Source organism: Sesamum indicum, linkage group LG13 (genome assembly GCF_026168435.1).
Source record: "Sesamum indicum cultivar Baizhima isolate 11 linkage group LG13, ASM2616843v1, whole genome shotgun sequence".
In the NCBI taxonomy this organism is placed as follows: domain Eukaryota; kingdom Viridiplantae; phylum Streptophyta; class Magnoliopsida; order Lamiales; family Pedaliaceae; genus Sesamum; species Sesamum indicum.
In genome coordinates this window covers 15,992,938-16,012,059 of record NC_142669.1, presented here as the reverse complement: position 1 = coordinate 16,012,059, position 19,122 = coordinate 15,992,938, and the positions used below count along the sequence as shown (strand labels likewise).

The window sequence follows — 19,122 nt, the reverse complement described above, 5'->3', positions numbered from 1 at the left end:
TAAATTTTAGTATTATGAGATAACTCGGATAATAATTAATTATTCGTTCTGTAAAACGACTATATATATATATATATATGTATCTCATAAAAATTAAAAGATGAAGATCGAAATTAAATGAGAACGAATTTGGACGTTATTTAGTACAAATTTGGAATCCTAAGTTTTAAACAAGTTTGAAGAGTACATTTTGGCAACCCCACTTGATTCAGTTCATCTTTGTACTTAGCATTTTTCTTACCATTTCCACGACAGGGACGGAATCATAATACTAAAATACCAGTTGTAATTTTATTTTATTTTTATTTTGTCTATTGTCTAGTCGCACTCTCATTTTATTTAAAGAATATTTGTATCTATTATTTTCTTTTCATAAAAAAAAAATCATGGAAGTATTTGTTTACAATTTTATCTATACTAATATAAAAGAAAAAGACGCATTTCAGCTTTCACTCGCAAACAACGATTTGTGACACCACTATATGATTTTTTTTTGCCATATCGATAATACCCTTAAGTTGATTTTCTTTTCTTGCTTTCTTTCTTTTTTAAATGTGATGTGTTAGTTTATATATTTTATCCTTATTTATAATATATTTTAAAATAAAAAAAATATTTATTATATACATAGATAGACGACATGCCATAACTGTTAGTATTTTAAGGAAGAAACCACTTGGGTACAATGAAGTGGCGAGGAGCAATGCCACCATTTATGTTCTTTATACCTTAATTAATAGGCTTTAAATTCGAGTATGAAGCATTCTGGTCATATTGAACCGACTCCAACCTGGTTTGAACTCGAGCATGTATGGATTTATTAGGGCAATACGATCAAAACCGCATCAATGATTCGCATAGAATTATACAATTCAGTCATTCCTATAAATATATGCATTCATACTCCAGATATAAGTTTTTGGTTAAACTTGCTTCCCTATGAGTTTTACACCGCACCGACTTAAGTATCAAAATGTTATAATCGATACTATTATTCTCACTAGTTTTGTCTTACGAGGTCGTTTAAACGTTAAAAAATATTATTGGACCTGATCAAGATTTGTGAGACTCTACAGACATAATAGAATTTGAAATCAGGTCATATTTATATATTAATCGATTGAATAATTGAATGAAAAAAATAGATAAATTGGAATTTCCCATTACAAATTCAAATAATCTTGAAATTTTGAAAGTATGAAGAATTAAATAGGGATGGAGTGAGGACGTGTAGTAGTAATTGGTTGGATGAACAATCAAGAAGAAGATTATGATGTAACAGAGAACTCAATTAATGTTGAATATTAATTCATGGGTTGTTCTGGTGTCACTGTCACAGCCAGGTGCTGCTCCAAGTGGCCAATGATAGGCCCATTTCATATTTACCCTTCGACTCAAAGGGTTTTGTTCTAAGGGTAATTCAGAATTAAAATTTTTGAAATTTGAGATAATTATAAATATATATATATATATTTATTGTTTGAAAAATTATAAATATTTTTTGAAATCAATGTCGTCTAATAAATACTTTTTCGTGATAATCCATTGTAGGAGGATATCTGTTAAATAACCCTTAATTTTAAAATAATTATGAAATATTTATAATTATGATAAATTTTTTAAAAATTTATTGTATTTATCCTTTCTTCAGAGGATGATCAAAAATAGTTTCTCAACCCCTTAAAGATTCAAACAAAAGTGTCACCATTGTGACCTATTTGAAGTTGAGGTTTAAAACTTTTCATTGAGGAAAGTTTTGAATTTGAGCTAATTGATAAAATATTATCATATAAAGCATTGAAGTATTTAAGGCAATTTAAATTTAATTTTGCCAAAAAAAAAATGAACCAAATGCCAAAAATTGATAATTCTAAACCACATGTAAAGATTAAGAAAATAAATCCAATTGAATGGTGAAGACCAATCAAATCGTGATGCCTCATTAAGTAAATATAGCAAAATCTTCCACTCCACAATTAAAAATAAGGGCGTTTATCCAATAATTAAGGACACAACTCAAGGCGCAAGTGAAGACACATGTAATATGAAAGCATTCAAGAAGTCTCAAAATTCTTTCCAGCACAATTCCATGAAATTCACAATGCTCAAGACAAAAGTCAAGGCGGTTCATCATGGAAGTCATCCAATTCATTGATTGCTTTGTGATTGTGGTGCGAATTCCATGGATTAATCTTATCAAAGCTCAAGTCAAATTTGATGGAGGATCAAAGAGTTTATTTTATCAAGAAATACTCAAATTTAAGATAAAAACTTCAAATTTATGGCCTTTTCATTCAAAAATAAGTCGAAAGACACTCGAATTAACATTATTAAAAATTCAAATCAATGTCGAAAGAGATCAAAATATCAAATTTTCACCTTCAAAGTTGCTAAATCAAATATTACACCCATGATTAAATTCAGAAAATTCAGAAAATTCATTCATAATATTTTCTTGTTTCGTCAAACCAAGTGTCTTAGACTTGTTACATGATTGACGTTATAGTTCAAGAGAAATGACCATGGTAAGTATAATTGCACTTGTTATATAATTGATACTGTCTGATTTAGTGTACTATTCAAGAACAACGACAACTCACATAATAGGTATAATTACAAGTATTATATGATTGGTCTGATCCGACCAAACTTAATTTAAATTAAAAAAAAAATCCTTGTAATGAGTTGGATTGATGTTCATCATTTAACAGATTTTTAAAAATGCAATTTTGCCAAGAAGTACAGATTTCATAACGTATATGAATAGAGACAAATGAGAATTTGAATGAAAAATTATTAAGCATTTTAACGGTAATTTCTTTTTTTTTTTTTTTAATTTGTCTCCAAATAATAAAATCTGAAAATTAGGTGTAACTACCAGTACGTTCTGCCCAGTTGAGCAGAGACATCAGGTTCATATTCAACTTAGATGTTGACTATTCTAGGTAGGTTTTCGAAAAATCCAATTCAAATTGAAATTGCATGAATTTGAATTAATTAATTATATAATAAATATAATATATTTATCGTAATATTATATACAATTCATGGAACATAATAAATTATAGGATAAATATATTATACATATTATGTGAGGTGATTGATTTAATTCGATCAAATTTGATTTGACTAAAAAAAAAAAAAATCGTAACTCCTTCCCAATGTTTCCTCATGATTTTCATTAGGCCCAATTTGGATTGAACAAACTTAGATTATTCATCAAAACCCGCTTATGAATTGAGCCAACAAATTACCCAAATACTTTCTTAACGACACTTAGAAAACACAATTTTCTTTAATTTTATGCTTTTAAATTATTTAAATTAAAGAAACATTTAAACCAAAAACAATGAACTATCCCCCAGCAATTTTATTGATAAAATTAAAATTTAAAAACCATTTTTCCAACGCTCAAATCTCAACTTTTTCTACCATCTTGATTTTTATTCACAAACAATCCCAACTTTCACCACAACTAAACATACAATTTCCATTGTCCTATAAACAATCCCAACTTCCATTTCACTAATAATTATTTCCACGGCCAAAGTAGAATCTATTTGCCAACACACCCACGCAATTAAGTTGAATCTGAATACGTTCTTTTTGTTTATTGCTAAATTACTTTCCCCAAAATCAGGCATAATACGCGGAATCCCAAATTTCAAAATTAGTACCTGGTTAGTGGCCAACATGGAAGCGTGCCACAATCCGACAGATTATTCGGCTATGGGAAACAAATAACCAAATAACAAAAAGCTTAAGGCTATTTCGCTCTCTCTAAAACCCTATTGGGCAAGAATTTTTCAAATTGTATCGTCATCTGTCAATGATCTAATCGACCACCATAATTATGAATTATTAGAGTCTGCTGCACTACATAAGAAGCCTAAGCAATCAAGAAACCCATATGGATCCCAACCTCCTACAACTTACAGCTTTTCCTCCCCCTCTCATTTTGCATTGTTAACTAGAGAAAAGCAAGCAGCTAGAAAAAGAATGTCAACGCCCACCTACACAAGACAACTAAAAATGATGATAAATTACAGATTCACCTCTCGGTGAAAAGTAAGGTGACGAAAACAAAGAATCCATTTGGTGTGCTCTCAGGCTGTTATAAGGTTCTGTAAAAAGAAATTAGAACTGGGAGTTTCACTCTCCATGATGCACCAAAGCAAGAACACTTGAACCTATTTGCAGTGGCCTTCTCAGGGACTTCGAGCTCTCACAATGAAACAAGAGCCAACGGTTTCATTTGAGTATTTCAATCATTGACGGCTCAGCTTGCGCTTCTTCGCCAATCGCATTCTTTCCCTTCTTTCCTCCTCTTCGATTAGACGGAGCTGTTCTTCGTCCTCTCTCTTAGCAATTTTTGCACTGAACAGTAAACATAAAGCGTCAACAGAGTCCAAAAGCAGAGTTGTTTACAGAAAAAAGTGGCTTTGATTTTACAAATTTCGGTAAGTCCAACAAAACCAGATGAAGACAAGAATTCAGAGGAAGGAAGCTGGTATACAAGTCTATAATTAATAAATTGATACCAAGTTATGTTTCATGTCTTGTCCAAACATGCATTATCCCAATAACGAATAGAAAACATGATTCTACCATTATCAGATATAAAAAAAGAAAGAAAGCAGCAAAATCTAGATGTTAACCCAGAGCAATACTCAGTTTTATCTCACTGACCTGCGTTTCTCCTCCCTCATAATATCATCAAAATTGGCTTCCATGTCGCTAACATCATCGTCATCTCTGAACCTGTTAGGATTATACCTGTAACAATTGATGACACATTCTAAGCCAATAGAGCTTGAAAAACATAAGCACTAGAAAATTTTTAGCACATTACATAAGAGAACAAAAGTCCAAAAAATTCATAATTACCCAAACATCTGTCTGATCATATTTATAGCATTTTCACCATCAGAATCTTCATCATAGCGTGGTCTCTTTGGTTTTGCCTTTGGCCGTTCCTCTGCCAAATTACCACGAGCTGGAAGTTTTGGAGTTGGTCGCTTCAACTGCTAAAATCATATGATCACACTGAAAAAACACTCTCTGGCTACTTCAGAATCTTGGTAATAACAATTATTACAGTAGCTCATACCTGATCTCTAGAGGATGGCAATGGCTGTTTACTGACGACCTTAGGCTTGCTACTTTCTTGATACTCCTTCCTCTGCACTGTGGGTTTTTTAAGTGGGGGTTGACTGCGCGGAGGAGCAGGTCTCTGAGTGCCAGATTGCATATGTGATGGCAATGGTTTACGGGCACCAGATTGTATGGTTGAAGGGTTTGGTCTATGCGAACCCGCCATAGTACTTTTTGCAACGGGTGCAGTGACCTTCCCTGAAGCAGGCATGGGACTCTTAGAAGGCATGCCTTTGGGCCCCTGAGGCCGACCAGGCCCACTTCCATTATGGCTACCAAGCTGTTTTCTAGGTTCTGTTGATAACTTGGCTGTCTTCTCTGGTGCACCTTTAGGTTTGCTTTGACTGCTTGGAGGCATTGGCCTCCTCCCATCACGACCATTGGAGACATCTCTTCCACGATCATTCACCACCTGTTTGCTCCTTGGAGCTAGTTGAGCAGAGCGTGCATCTTCAAGTCCACCAAAAAATCTTGGTAAGTTCCCTTAAAAAATATAATTGCAATGCGCATTTGTGTCAACGAACCAGATAGCATAGAGGAGCAGTGGCACACCAGACTTGGGGGCCGATAGATTTCTTGGTGGAGGGCTCTTTGTTGAGGCTGGAACCTCAGCATCCTCAGATAATAGAAACGAATAGTCCCTCGTATTTTTGAGCATTTCAACTTTTTTTTTCAACTGCATCAATTACCAGTAGACAAGAATAAAGAACAATTGAAGACACCAAATTACCGGGAAAAAAAAAAGTCAGCAACACATACCTTATTAGTAACAATTGGTGGACGGTTGGCTTGAGGTTTTGACCCTGCAGGGGCTGAAACAGAGGTCTTCTTGCTCTGCAGAGAAATGCAGAATGTCATAAAGTGACTACGAAGTAGGATAATTATTTCTTTTACATGAGTGTGACCAAAATTTAACTAAGATAAAAATGCTCCACCCCTCCACATATAGGACACCAGACTCCTCGAAAGCTATGTTATAATGCGTGTGTGACACAGAAAAAAACTATCACAATTAAGACATTCACATGCAGGACGACTTGAAAACTAGACCCACTGAACAACATTAACGCTTGCACAACCAAAAGCAATATCATCAAAGCACCCACTTGAGCGGCAGCAATGCTTAAGAGCCTTAAGTGCATGTAACAATGTACTTATACATGCCTATGTCAGTACTCAAACACAAGCTGTCAGAAAGATGCAAGTAGGGATATATAAAGAAGCAATGCCAACATTTACCAAAATAGAAGTCTTCTATACATACAGTATGGTTAGGTCTGGAAATCCTCGCTGCCAAGTCTGGATTCTCCAACAAGGACTTGCTTTCTTGAATTACTCTCTGTGCAATGACTGGTTGTGAAGGCCCAAAGAAGGAACCATAACTGCAAACATATGAATTAATGTTAAAATCAAACTGAGATTGCCTTCATGCGATAATGCTAATACACACAATACTCATCCGTATCATCGTACAAGAACCAAAAATCATGTGCTGGCCTTAAACAGTACATATTCTTACAAACAATGGGTATGTAATAGGAAAGAAACAGAAGTCTCATCAAAACCAAAACCAATCTAAAAGTACACCAGCCACTAGTAACTAATACCAAAATACATCCGTTTATCCAGGAAGAAGGCAATTTTTAAGTATTTTGACAGTCAAGATGAAAAACAAAAATAAATTTAGGCCTAGTCGTCCTGATGTTAAATAATCCAATAAAGGTTGTAGAGTACAGATCTACTAAAGTTATTCGTGCAGCAAATCAATAGAGATCTAACGAAGAATACATGAAACATGGAAAGGTAATACAATTATGCCACACATAATAAAAACTCACTTGTCTTTACGAAATGCATTTATCTTGTCACGGGAACCAGAATTGGCAGTGCCCAGATCCTTTTTCATCTGCTTTCTGATAGATTCTTTTATCCTTTGCCTCAGTTCAAGATATTCCAACTCCTCCTGGGTCGGCTGTGGAGGTTCTTCATATCCATCCTCACCATCTTCCTCCTCTTCTTGCTCATCACCATCGTCCTCATACTCATCCCAATTCTCATACTCCTGCTTTACAAAAATTCAGCTTAACACAAGTCTCCGAATAAAAAATCCCAAAACATTTTGTTGAAGAAAATTGAAGTAGTAGACTTGCTTACATCTCTTTCATAGCCCCGCATTGCACTTCTGAGTGGCCAGATAACAGTAGATATGCTGGCTCACAGAACTTGAATCCCAAACCTGATCATAGAAAGGAATTACAAAATTACTCAAGTTTTTAATTCAAATCCAGATCTCCATATTCACTTCGAAGCTAAAAAACTGAGTGCTTCGGGAATAGTTTGTGCATATTCCAGCATATCAACAACACTACCAAACAAGAACAACAATATTCTCTGACATTTTCAAGTGCCTATAGAAACAGAATTGGGATACTGCATTGCTATTTTTCCACCTGCCGTGGATCACAGAATTCAATTAATCACTTCTTCACGAAGTTCTGCAGCATCTTAAGTAAGAAACCGATGTATCCCCGCAAACATCTGTGCGTATAAGACAGACGAATATGTATCGCACAACGGAGCACATAGTAGGACGGAAAAGGAAAATTCAAGAAAAACAAAAAACAACGGACATCGTCGGCGGCAACATACAGGAAACACAAATCTTATCAGGCTAAACCTTCAGATCTTCTGCCGCTGGAAGCACGCAAAACCAAATAAAAAAAAAAAACAAGAATCTCCCCAAACCTGTTTATTTCAAGAAATTCAATTACGCAAAAAAATTGACTGTTAAACAAAAAATCCGCACACCAAAAGCGTACGTTTAAACCGAATTAAGATGAGATATCGATCTTTTAACCAGAACAAATTCAAATCCCCCCGATCGACGCTGATATCAACTGAAACCCTTGATGATCTTTACCGGTAATTGGAGGACAGAGAGATATATACGATAAAATCACAGATTTGGCAAAAAAGAAATCAACAGAAAATCAAATCTTTGAATAAATCGACATCAATTACCTTCAAATCGGCGAAACCGGGATCGAGATTAGCAAAATCAAAGCGACAACGCCGAGATCGATCGGAAACGACTGCAGATCTGAATGGATGCCGCCGTGGTGGAGATAAAGGGAGGCAGAGAGATAGGGTTTGAAATGAAAATTTTGGCGAAATCCTTAGCGAGGCAGCGTGAGATAAAGCTCCGCGTAGGGCAATCCGAAGGACCGAGAAAAAGCAGGGGTCTATGCTATCGTGCGCTCGTCGGTTGAGGATAAGAAGGGTAGCCGAACCGGATTTTGGTTCGATTTTTCGCCTTCTATAAAAACTGCTGGACTTTTTCCATCCCAATGGACACGTGTCAGCATCTCTGCGGGTCTTCTTATTCTTTACTTTTTTGTAGGTTTATTTGTAAGGTAAGATTTTTGTAATTGTAGAAAATCCCTATATTTATGGAATATCTATAAACTATAATCAGATTTTTCATATGCATTTTTACTTGAAAAATCATGACTTTTTTACATGTATATGGATAAGATTTGAACTATGGACTACATACCATGCTTAATCAATTAATTTTTGTAATTCGATTATTTTTGTTTATTATATATTTATAAAAAAATATCGATAATCGACACACTGCATGTTGTAATTGACAAGTTCAGATGTTGATTTGATACAATTTTAATTTAATAAGTTGGACGCATATTAAAGTGAATCCATATATTAGATTGTGAATAATAAAGAGAGTATTAGTGTCCCCGCATCGAAAGATTGAGAAATTGAGTTGAAGTGTGCAAAGTATATATAAAGATGGCATTGTAAGAGCTAAATTAGTTTATTCCCACATTGAAAATTCTTTAAAAAAAAAGATCGTTTTATATTAAGTTCAAAGGTTAACACCATTTGAATTGTTAATTAGAGATATCAGGCTGGATTTGTGGAAACCCCAACTTGTGTTGCCATTGCTTGTCCCAAGTTGGGGGTGGGGTGAAATGTTTTAATATCTATTTTTTTAAAAATAACCTTGAAATATATTTATTTTTCAATCATCTCTTTAATTGCTTAATTTTTATTAATAAAATTTTATTAATGCAATTTAAAGTTAAAATGTTTTAGTAATTTTGATAAGTTGTTTATTCTAACCTTTTTTTTTAATTTCATTTAATTAAACAAATCAAGAAAAAAATCTGATTTTGTACATGCATCGATTCTTCTCCCAATTATGTTACTTAAGTATAATGTCGCGAAAACGTGAATTAATAAATTTAGACAAATGAGTCACTATGTACAAGTCAAACCACAAGAGGTCGCAAATTTGGGTCACATGAATTTGGATCGGTAGTTTACTTTTAATAATAATGTCTTATTTATTTGTTTACTTTTTATTTGTTAATTGATTTAGAGATATCGATATATTGAATTAATATTTGAATTTGCATGTACTGTTGTAATAATAAATAATATCAAAAATAAAAATAAAAAGAAATTGAGGTCCAATAAGTATGAGACGGTAATTGCATAATTGATCATAAAATAGTTTATTTTCGTATAACTAAATTTAGAAAAAGTGATTGTGTGGTATCTGTAGGTAGATGTGAATATATATTGTAGTTGTATATCAAACAAAGTCCATGTAAGAATTACAACTCTGCCTTTTAAGACAACATCGATGTGCACTAAAATGTATGCAATTTATTTCCTAAGATACAATAACTTTTACAATATCAAAATTATAGAACTATAAACTTTGAGAAACAAATAACCGACATACATATAAAACGCTCTATAATAACACTAGAATCGCAGAAATGTTGCTACTAAAAAATGTTCTAATTTTGAATACAATAATAGGGTGAATATCAATTTACTCTTTTGTGATATTGAAAATGAGCAAATTATCCCCCCTATGAAAAATAAATAGCAATTTATCCCCTTGTGTTTTAAAAAATGAAGCAATTTATCTCCTTAAAACATATGGGGTAAATTGCTACATTTTAAAAAATACATGAAAATAAATCACTATTTAATTTTTCATAATGGAATTTTTTGCCTATTTTTTATAATACAGATAAGTAGGTTGCAATTTACCTTATAATAATATAGAACGCAAATGGAAGAGGCGAGGAGGAGAGGATGCAACCAAGGGCCTTAACACTTGGGAGAGGGGCTTAGACGGTAAGTGGCTCATCTTCTCGAGCAGCCACACACGGGTTCGGCTTATTGTTTACACAAGAAACACCACGCGGGTCACTGCCCAGCTTCTGAATATGACTCGAGACGCTATTCCGCCACCATCCTATGAATATGCTATGCACTCTGCACTGCACTGAAAACTAACCGTCGCGTGTGAAGAGCCATATAAGGTGGTCCGAACACGACAGATCGGGTCTGTCTGTGGCACTGCCAAAATGAGTTTGATTGCTATTACACACCTAACGCCGATTTTTTTGTACGAAACCGCTTAATTTTGTTTGAAAAAGCATCTAAATATGGAAAAAAGCTTTCTGGCCAACTATCTACCAAGTCAATTTTCTTCTTCTTATTATTATTATTTTTATCTCGGTTCAATTTGAGTGGAAGTAATACACTACACTTACTATCAAACTTGATTTTTGTGTGAAATACCCGAACCTCGATGATAATACTTAATTTTTAACCTTGCTGATCGTGATTGTAAATAAACATATTGTTGATCACTTGGAACATTTTTACTCGCATTTGATTTAAACACAACACAGTATGTCCCATATTCCATTTACATAATGCATTGAGTTGCTGGAAGAACAGTGAATCTTGCGATGAACCAAATATCTGCTCTTTCTTTCTTTAAAATTAACTGGAAGAATTACATAAAACAGAAAGATATAATTGATAACACCTATATATGCGTAAATATAAAATAGTTTTCATGGGTTCAGTTCCAACTCGTGCAGATATTCGGTTCTTCTCATCCTGGGGCTGATCAGAGAACAGGACCAGCAGCAAGAATTTCATCAGTCAACTTGTCATCCTTCCCGATCTTGTGAGCCACAAACCCTTCAAAGTTTGTCTTGAACAGGCCAGCCAGTTTCAGCAGTGTCTCCTTGTAGGCCTTCTTATCAGACCACTACATTGAGAAATCACATGAAGTTTATTAAATGGAAAATCAGAAAATGTAAGAGAGAAATTCAATCAGGGCAGAAGCTGAGGCTTATAGTGCTTACGGTATTCATAGGTTCCAAGATCTCCGAAGGCACACCCTCAACCTCGGTTGGGATCTCGAGTCCAAACACCTCAGTCTTCTTGTAATTAGCCTTCAACAGGCTGCCGGAGTGTATTGCATCAATGATTTTTCGAGTGTATGCTAGTTTGATACGACTCCCAGAACCATATCTGCACAAAACCAATGTTCACATTTGGTATTAGCTAATTCAGAGGTGTGAACATATTATTGTCCAAGCATGAGCCCAGCTGAACACATTTGTGCTCAATTTAGCTTGAGTTGTTTTACATATATTTTACTCCTTTTTTACTAATAGATTTTGAGCAAGAGCAGAGCTTTAGTCGTATTGAAACATAGAATCTGCTGAAGATTGAGTCGTTATTTAAATGAATTGAGCTCAAAAGCAAACTTTTAATGATCAATATTGTATTGATTATCAAATAGTTTGTTGTGATTTTTAGTTGTGACTACTTCATACCTTCCACCAGACCAGCCAGTGTTAACGAGCCACCCTGTTGCACCATGCTTCTCCATCTTTGCAGCTAACATGGCTGCATATTTGGTAGGATGCATCATTATAAAGGCAGCTCCAAAGCAAGCCGAGAATGTTGCTTGTGGCTCCTTAATTCCGTCTTCAGTCCCAGCCACCTGAATGCAAACATAACCTGGTAAGCCAAAATGAGCATGCATTTTTACCTTGACATCCATTGCAAATAATGCCTACCAGGGCAGTGTAGCCGCTGATGAAATGGTACATTGTCTGTGCCAGACTTAGCTTGCTCACTGGAGGGAGCACGCCGAATGCATCACATGCCAAGAGTACGACATTCTTGGGGTGTGGGGCAACACATGGAATTTTAGCATTTGGGATGTACTCAATGGGATAGGCAGCTCGAGTATTCTCTGTAAGAAGGGGGAAGAGAAGATGGAACGTGAACTTTTTACTGAATATTGACATCAAAAGCTAGAAATTACAGATGAAGAGACAGTTTATCTATTGTTAGATGACGAATGTGTTACCTGTAACGGATTTGTCAGAGTAATCCACTTCTCTAGTATGCTCGTCAAACACCACATTCTCCAAAACTGCCAATCATGATGGGAAAAAAGTCTTTTACTTCCTTAGATAGCACATGAGCAAAAACAATAGATTCTATGTTCATCTGATTCAGTAGAGTTGTTACAAGCCATGAAAATTGAGACGCTGAAATGGGACAGTACCTGTCCCAAACTTGATGGCGTTCCAAATATCAGGCTCCTTCTCCCTTGAAAGATCGATACACTTGGCATAGCAGCCTCCTTCAATGTTCGACACACCATTATCACCCCAGCAATGTTCATCGTCTCCAATTAGGTACCGATTGTGATCAGTAGACAAAGTAGTTTTTCCCGTACCTGAGATTTCCAAAAGAAAAAGAAATGAAATGTCCACCATTAGTAAACAGTATAGATTATAAAGCAAAAATAGTCATGCATTTCGGGAAAAAACACTTATGCACAAGGCTAGGGTGAGAGGACACATATCGGTTGGCAGGGGACGGCCCCTCATCGGAAGACTTCCGATGATAACCTTACCTGACAAGCCAAAGAAGAGAGCAACATCTCCATCTTTGCCCATATTGCAGCCAGAATGGAGGGACAGGATTTGACGCTTAGGCATGAGATAGTGCATAACACTGAAAAGGCCTTTCTTCATCTCCCCGGCGTACTGAGTGCCGAGGATGACCATTTCCCTTCTAGCAAGGTTTAAATCTATGCTAGTAGAAGATGTCATGTAGTGTGTGTAACGATTACATGGGAACTGTCCAGCATTGTATATAGTGAAGTCCGGAGTACCAAAATTCTCCAGCTCTTCAGGAGTGGGTCGGATACACCTGTCACCCACCCAGTTATCCAGTGTACAAATAACTAATATGCCATGTTTTTATTGTGGCACCTTTCTATAGCTCTAACTCTCATGAAACTTTCCTTGTTCTCTCAGTAAATGTCGTCAAAGGACTAGATTATAGAAGATAGCAAATCATATATTTTCAAAAAACAATTAAGACAACTTATCTGGACGGGCTTATTGGCACATAGACTGCAAACAAGAACAGAGTGATGATGAAGATTAAGAATATTTGTTGCATTTACTTACATGTTATGCATGAACAAGGAATGGTAAGCCCTGGCTGAAACTATCCTGACTTTGATACGGTTCTCTGGATCCCAGTTCAGGAATTGATCATTGACAAAGACCTGAAATTAACAACATCCATAGTTAACAATAGTTAGTGTATTCCTATTAATTCTTGGACTTCTAAGAAAGAGAATGATTTGTATTTCTATTCCAGGCATCCTTTCTTTGGCCGCTTAATAGGTAAATGCGCCAAATATAGTACTTTTTCTTGAATACCAAATCCTTTTGGTGTATTTGACGGGAGTTAAAGTGACAATTTTAAAACAGATTGTTTTACAAATCATTTATTTATTCATCTTTTGGAAGAAAGGACCAGGGGCATGAGCAGGGATGGAGTGGAAGGTTGTCATCTAAAGTACCATGAACTGTACAGCATTTCACAATTGAAGTGTTGGATTTACAAATAAAGAGGAGTTTCTGTATATGAAGATGCCAGTCCATCCCCCAACCCCACCCCCAAAAAAAAAAGAAAAAAGAGAATGAATAAATAAGAATAAAACTAAAAGCTGTTTCAGCAGCTCTCCCAGTTGATGCGACCCGATATAGGTACATCTTTTGCCAAGATATAATTCATTTTTGTTAATAATTTTTGAAAAATCGAATACCTTTTCTTTGTTCCTAAGTCATAAGCATAAAGAACTAAGAACAAGAAATAACTTAACTGCAAAAAGAGTTCTGTTAAACTTTAGATGAAATTTCAACTTGGGTCTTAGCTGAATCTAAAAGATATGGTCTTTAACATGCAGACAAGAAAAGGTATGGCTATATTCCACTCCTAAGGATCAGAGCAGTATGGCCAAAAAGGACAATATGATAGCATCATCTCTTATCTTTAGAGCTTCAGTTTCAACTTTATCCACAAAGCCGTTCCCATGAAACTTCACAAAATTGCACAGTGAAGAAACTGGAAGGCACAAACTACAGAATGACCTCAGCTTGAACTCTGAACATTATTATGTACTGTTGGAAAAGCTGCATTTAATTGTATGTAAGTCCATCACATGCTCTTCCGATTTTTTCTTATTGTAGCATCCAAGCAACAATTAATGTGGTTAAGTCTAACCTGGCATTCTAATTTGAGTAGAAATGCCCGTCTATTCTTCTCTAGTTAGGTTTCTTCTTGTTTGTTACATCTACCAGATCATTGGTTGGTTTCTACGTTGAAGAGACATTTCATTTCAATTAATATCTTTGGAGGGACCTACTCAAAGATGCCATGCTTCATCCACATACCAAACATGCCACTAACTAGAAGTGGCACACTCACATACTACATCTAATTTCTGCACTACAATCACTGTGATGGAAGCACAGATTAAATCTGATTACCTTATCCAAGGAATTCAAGTAATCCACTGCCCTTTCTCTGTTAACCATGAAGGTGTGCTCGTCCATTTCGATGTTTGGCGAGCCCCTATTTATACAGCGGAAAATACAGTCAGCGAAAAGATAAATAAACAGAACTTTGTTTAGAGAGAACTTCTGCAAAGTTTGCAAATGGGGAGAACACTCCTACGTACTTTCCCCACCAAAGATCATGCTCAGTGGTCTCATCTCTTACGACACGTTTGTCCTTTGGAGAACGCCCAGTCTTCGCCCCTGAAAGGGTTGCCAATGCACCGCTAGATGTAATGAAAGACCCTTTTTCGTACTTTATGGCCTGCTCATAAAGCTCTGCATTGATCACCAAATAATCAAACAACAAGATTAGAAAAGGACATGGGACAGTGTTTTATGTCATTGACCAATTATGTTTAGTAAGATGTTCTAAAATATACAGAAGTAGCAGAATACATTCATTTTACATAAAGTAATTTTGACTATTTAAGATGATTGTATATGCTTTTTCAAAACGGGCCTCCTCGATTTAGCAATCAAGGGAAAAGACAATTTCTGAAATGAAATTTAAGAGGCCTAACAATCTCATCTATTGTAATACAGCCGTGGCTGGAGATATTGAGCTATCTCCACAGCATGTGCCTTTATTAATAGTAAAGTGAACATAAATGAATTAGATTAATTTAAGAAGATTTTTTATTATCAAAAATAATTAAAACAGCTTGTTTTACATTAAAAAAAGAAAAAAAGTGTACCATTTACAAACAAAAGATAATTGAGCATGCAATATTACCGGCAGGTGAGAGGTTGTAGAGGATATGAGTGAACTTCAAAGAACTGTCACTGACACTAATGGTGGGGGTGATTTCGTGGCTGACGTGCGATACTCGAGGGGTCTCCGACTGCCTCGCCGGGTCCCCTTTCACCACCTTAGGTCCAGTCTCTCTTGTCAAGGATGCCAGTGAAGCACTGGTGGGGAAAGGTTACCAAACAATTCAATTAAATGAAAGAAAATGAATCTTCAAACGGTCTACACAATAATTAATGGTCCTAAGTCTCTCCAAAACATAGGGGACGCTGACAGCTTTAGTTATTTAGTTTTAAACTGAATCAGTCTTATTAAAATCCAATTCCCTGCGTAAAAAATTTATTATAACAGTAGAAATGTCTAAGGGGCACGAATTAGCAAGTTACATGTTGTATTGGCCTCTTGCCTCTCTCTACTAAATTTTCTCTCTTTTTTCCATCGGGTGAAGAAAAAAAACACACTTAAATTGCTGTGTTTTAAAAAATATAAGGAATAAATTGTTATTTTTTTTATATAATAATTTACTCGTTTGTATTATATTTTTAATATCAACGAGTTCCTTGCGATCTCCCTTTTTCCATATCCATTTTCAATCAGTTTGTGCATCTAACTTTTTTTTAATTTAATATTTTATAAATGTAGAGCACAGATCAAGTACCCATACCAGTAATAATCATTTACAAGCTATCAATAATTAGTCCATGGGAATTCGCCTACAGTAGACTGCAATTACGCAAGCAGAATTTACTTTAATTACAAATACATAGAAAATAACTTTTTATTTTAGATAAACATAAAGAATATGAAATCTACTTTCTTTTCTTTTTTTTTTTAAACCATATGATTTTGTCTTAACACGTCAAACAGTTGGATCGCATAAATAAATGTACGTTATCACAATGTTGCGTGATAAATACTATTTAATGTTTCCATGTCTATTACGTATAAGAATTTCTTGGAAATTACCGTGTAAAGCTAGGTATAAATGGAAAAATTCTACCTCGGACCCCAAACAGGAATTAATTATATCACATAACAAATATATTACTTGTATTGTGATTGATTTCATGTGATCAAACGTCATTCGAACTATAATTTTTAGTATAAATTTTTTCCGTATAAATGCTACGTCCCTAAAACTTGCAAGGAAAAGTCTGAAACCACCAGCATGAATAGTCTCTAAAGGTTAAAATTTTCAGACAATTTAAAATTTCGGAACCAAATTGGTAAATTTTCAGCGTGTTATAAAATCATCGTCGTGATGACGATGATTTATGAGATATACAATCAACACTTTTATCCAACCAAAATAAATAAATAAACAACGCCGTGGAATTAGTTTTACCTGATGGACTGAAGTTGCTGCTTGCTGCGTTCGTCCTCAGAGAACGCCGCAAAGGGGCCTTTCATCCCATCGATGGGAGTGGTCGGCGCCGACTTCTTCATCTGCAGAGAATGGAGCTCGTCAATCGTCTGAGCCTTCACCGGCGGCGTACTGTCGTCGTGACAAACACCCTCCGCTCTTTTATTCGTCTGAATCTTCGCCAACCCGTTCCGCCCTACTCCGCCGGCGCTGGGAGCCGTGGGCACGCGTCCGTTCCCGTTAGCCGCCATTTCTTCTCCCTGCCATTCCGACGGCAACACAACACAAAAAAACATAACATCAATCATCACCAAAAGCTCTACGAAATTAGATTCCTGCACCTTAAAATCAAAATCACATTCGAACTAAGAGCTTAAACTCCTACAGAAATTATTAACACCTGCAGAGCAAACCGGAAAGACAAAAAAAAAGAAAAACCGGAGAGAGAATCTCACCAGAAATTGGTGGAAACTGCGAGAAAACTAGAAATAAAACTAACTGAAAAGAGAAATGAAGAAAAATGAAACGACCATCAAAGTGGAGTGAGAATTGAGGAAATGAAGAAGAAGGTGATGAAGGGAGAATGGCGCAAGCTCCAATTTATAGTGTGCCGCGGCCATCCTTAACCACGGTTTAACCAGGAATGAGCTAACCGTGGTTAGACTCTTATCCTATGTGGTCAGTGGTCACCCTCATGCATCGAAATACGGAAAATACCCCAATCTCGTGATTTTTTTTTTATTTTTATTTTTTCATATTCAAAGAAAGGAAAATTATTAGCATGAATGAATTGAAAGTTGCACGTATGGAATCAATGAGTACCAATAATTATATAATTAAGTATGAGATAAAATTAGATCGAAAGTGTTATTATTATTATTATTTATTTGGATAAATTATAATGAGCTCTTATGATATTTGTCATAATTATAAATGTCTTTTTATTGTTTAAAACAAAATTAATACCTTATGATATTTGATGAAATTATGTAGTCATCTGATTGAGGTTTGAAATCGTCAATTTTCCTTTTACCGTAGTTTTTAAATAAAAAAAGTAAAACAATGTGGATTTAAAAAATTATCAGTTATGTTAGTAAAATAATTATAAAATAAAATAAAATTATAATTTATAATTCACATGGATATTTTGGATCAGTTCACCACAAAAAATTGAATAAAAACCTCACGAAAACATGTTAGATAACCGTTAAAATCAAAGGGGTATTGATAATTTTTTAAATAAAAAAGGGTATTTATAATTATGTCAAATATCATGATAAATTGTTATGATTTATCATGAGACCTTAACAAGATACACCATGAAATAAAATAAAATAAAAAAGAGGAAAAATAAGATATGAAAATAAAATTCCTAATAATATAAAGATGAAGCTAAAAAGACTTAAAAAGAAAAAAAAATAGATAATAGTTTAATAGAAGAGATAGATGTAATAAATATTAATTTTTTTATATTTTAAAAATTAAATTACTAATTTGACACCACTATATAAATCATATAAAAAAATTAAATATGTCATTTAGTCATAAAATAGGTATATTAATTTAATTATAATCTAAATTATATTTGAAAAAATTATTTATGTGAAAGTAATTTTGATTCTATTAAAAATATATGGTTACATGTGGTGAATTTTTAATATAAAATAAATTTTAACATAAATTTTGCTGTTAATATTTATTCTAAATTTATTCTTTTGTTTTTGCGTAGTGTTCTAAAATTATGATTTCACATATATGCTTGTATATAATGAAAAATATACCTAGCTACACTATTGTTTATTACAACTTAAAAAGATCGGATCAAAATAATTCGTGATGCCTTAGGCTAGCGATTAAAATTGATGTCCCGTAAAAAAGTTTAAGGTCATAAGTTCGAGTTCCGCCTGAAGTGTGGAATATTTGTCTTACTTTATGTGAGATTATTGTGATTTGTTTCATTGTTCTTACTTACACGGATGTATTGATCGAATATTGATATATTTCTCAATTTATTAACATATTGATGTAATCCTGTTATTATCTTTTTAAAAAAAAGAATATGCTACAACAAGCTCCCA

At 34.5% G+C, this 19,122-nt stretch overlaps 2 protein-coding genes across 5 annotated transcripts; both read right to left on the bottom strand.

The window, feature by feature from the left end:
• Window positions 1-3,749: 3,749 nt before the first annotated feature.
• Window positions 3,750-8,436, bottom strand: LOC105158558 (uncharacterized). Of its 4 annotated transcripts, none has more exons than XM_011075343.3 (10): window positions 8,176-8,436; window positions 7,309-7,390; window positions 6,993-7,219; window positions 6,419-6,536; window positions 5,914-5,988; window positions 5,707-5,830; window positions 5,111-5,604; window positions 4,888-5,027; window positions 4,690-4,776; window positions 3,750-4,377 (listed from the first exon to the last, which is right to left on the bottom strand). In XM_011075343.3, the coding sequence occupies exons 2-10, from the start codon at window positions 7,327-7,329 to the stop codon at window positions 4,269-4,271; spliced, it is 1,395 nt and encodes a 464-aa protein (XP_011073645.1). In that variant the 5' UTR covers window positions 7,330-7,390; window positions 8,176-8,436; the 3' UTR covers window positions 3,750-4,268. The 4 variants fall into 4 exon arrangements, with proteins under 4 accessions (XP_011073645.1, XP_011073647.1, XP_011073646.1 ...); XM_011075345.3 differs by having other exon boundaries at window positions 6,993-7,216; window positions 8,176-8,435; XM_011075344.3 differs by having other exon boundaries at window positions 4,888-5,024; window positions 8,176-8,434.
• Window positions 8,437-10,947: 2,511 nt separating this feature from the next.
• LOC105158557 (phosphoenolpyruvate carboxykinase (ATP) 1) lies at window positions 10,948-17,642 on the bottom strand. Its single transcript, XM_011075342.3, has 13 exons — window positions 17,500-17,642; window positions 17,027-17,304; window positions 15,667-15,842; window positions 15,056-15,209; window positions 14,865-14,949; window positions 13,494-13,594; window positions 12,932-13,230; window positions 12,578-12,751; window positions 12,377-12,442; window positions 12,081-12,259; window positions 11,835-12,004; window positions 11,358-11,526; window positions 10,948-11,260 (listed from the first exon to the last, which is right to left on the bottom strand). The coding sequence occupies exons 2-13, from the start codon at window positions 17,293-17,295 to the stop codon at window positions 11,117-11,119; spliced, it is 1,986 nt and encodes a 661-aa protein (XP_011073644.1). The 5' UTR covers window positions 17,296-17,304; window positions 17,500-17,642; the 3' UTR covers window positions 10,948-11,116.
• Window positions 17,643-19,122: the final 1,480 nt, after the last annotated feature.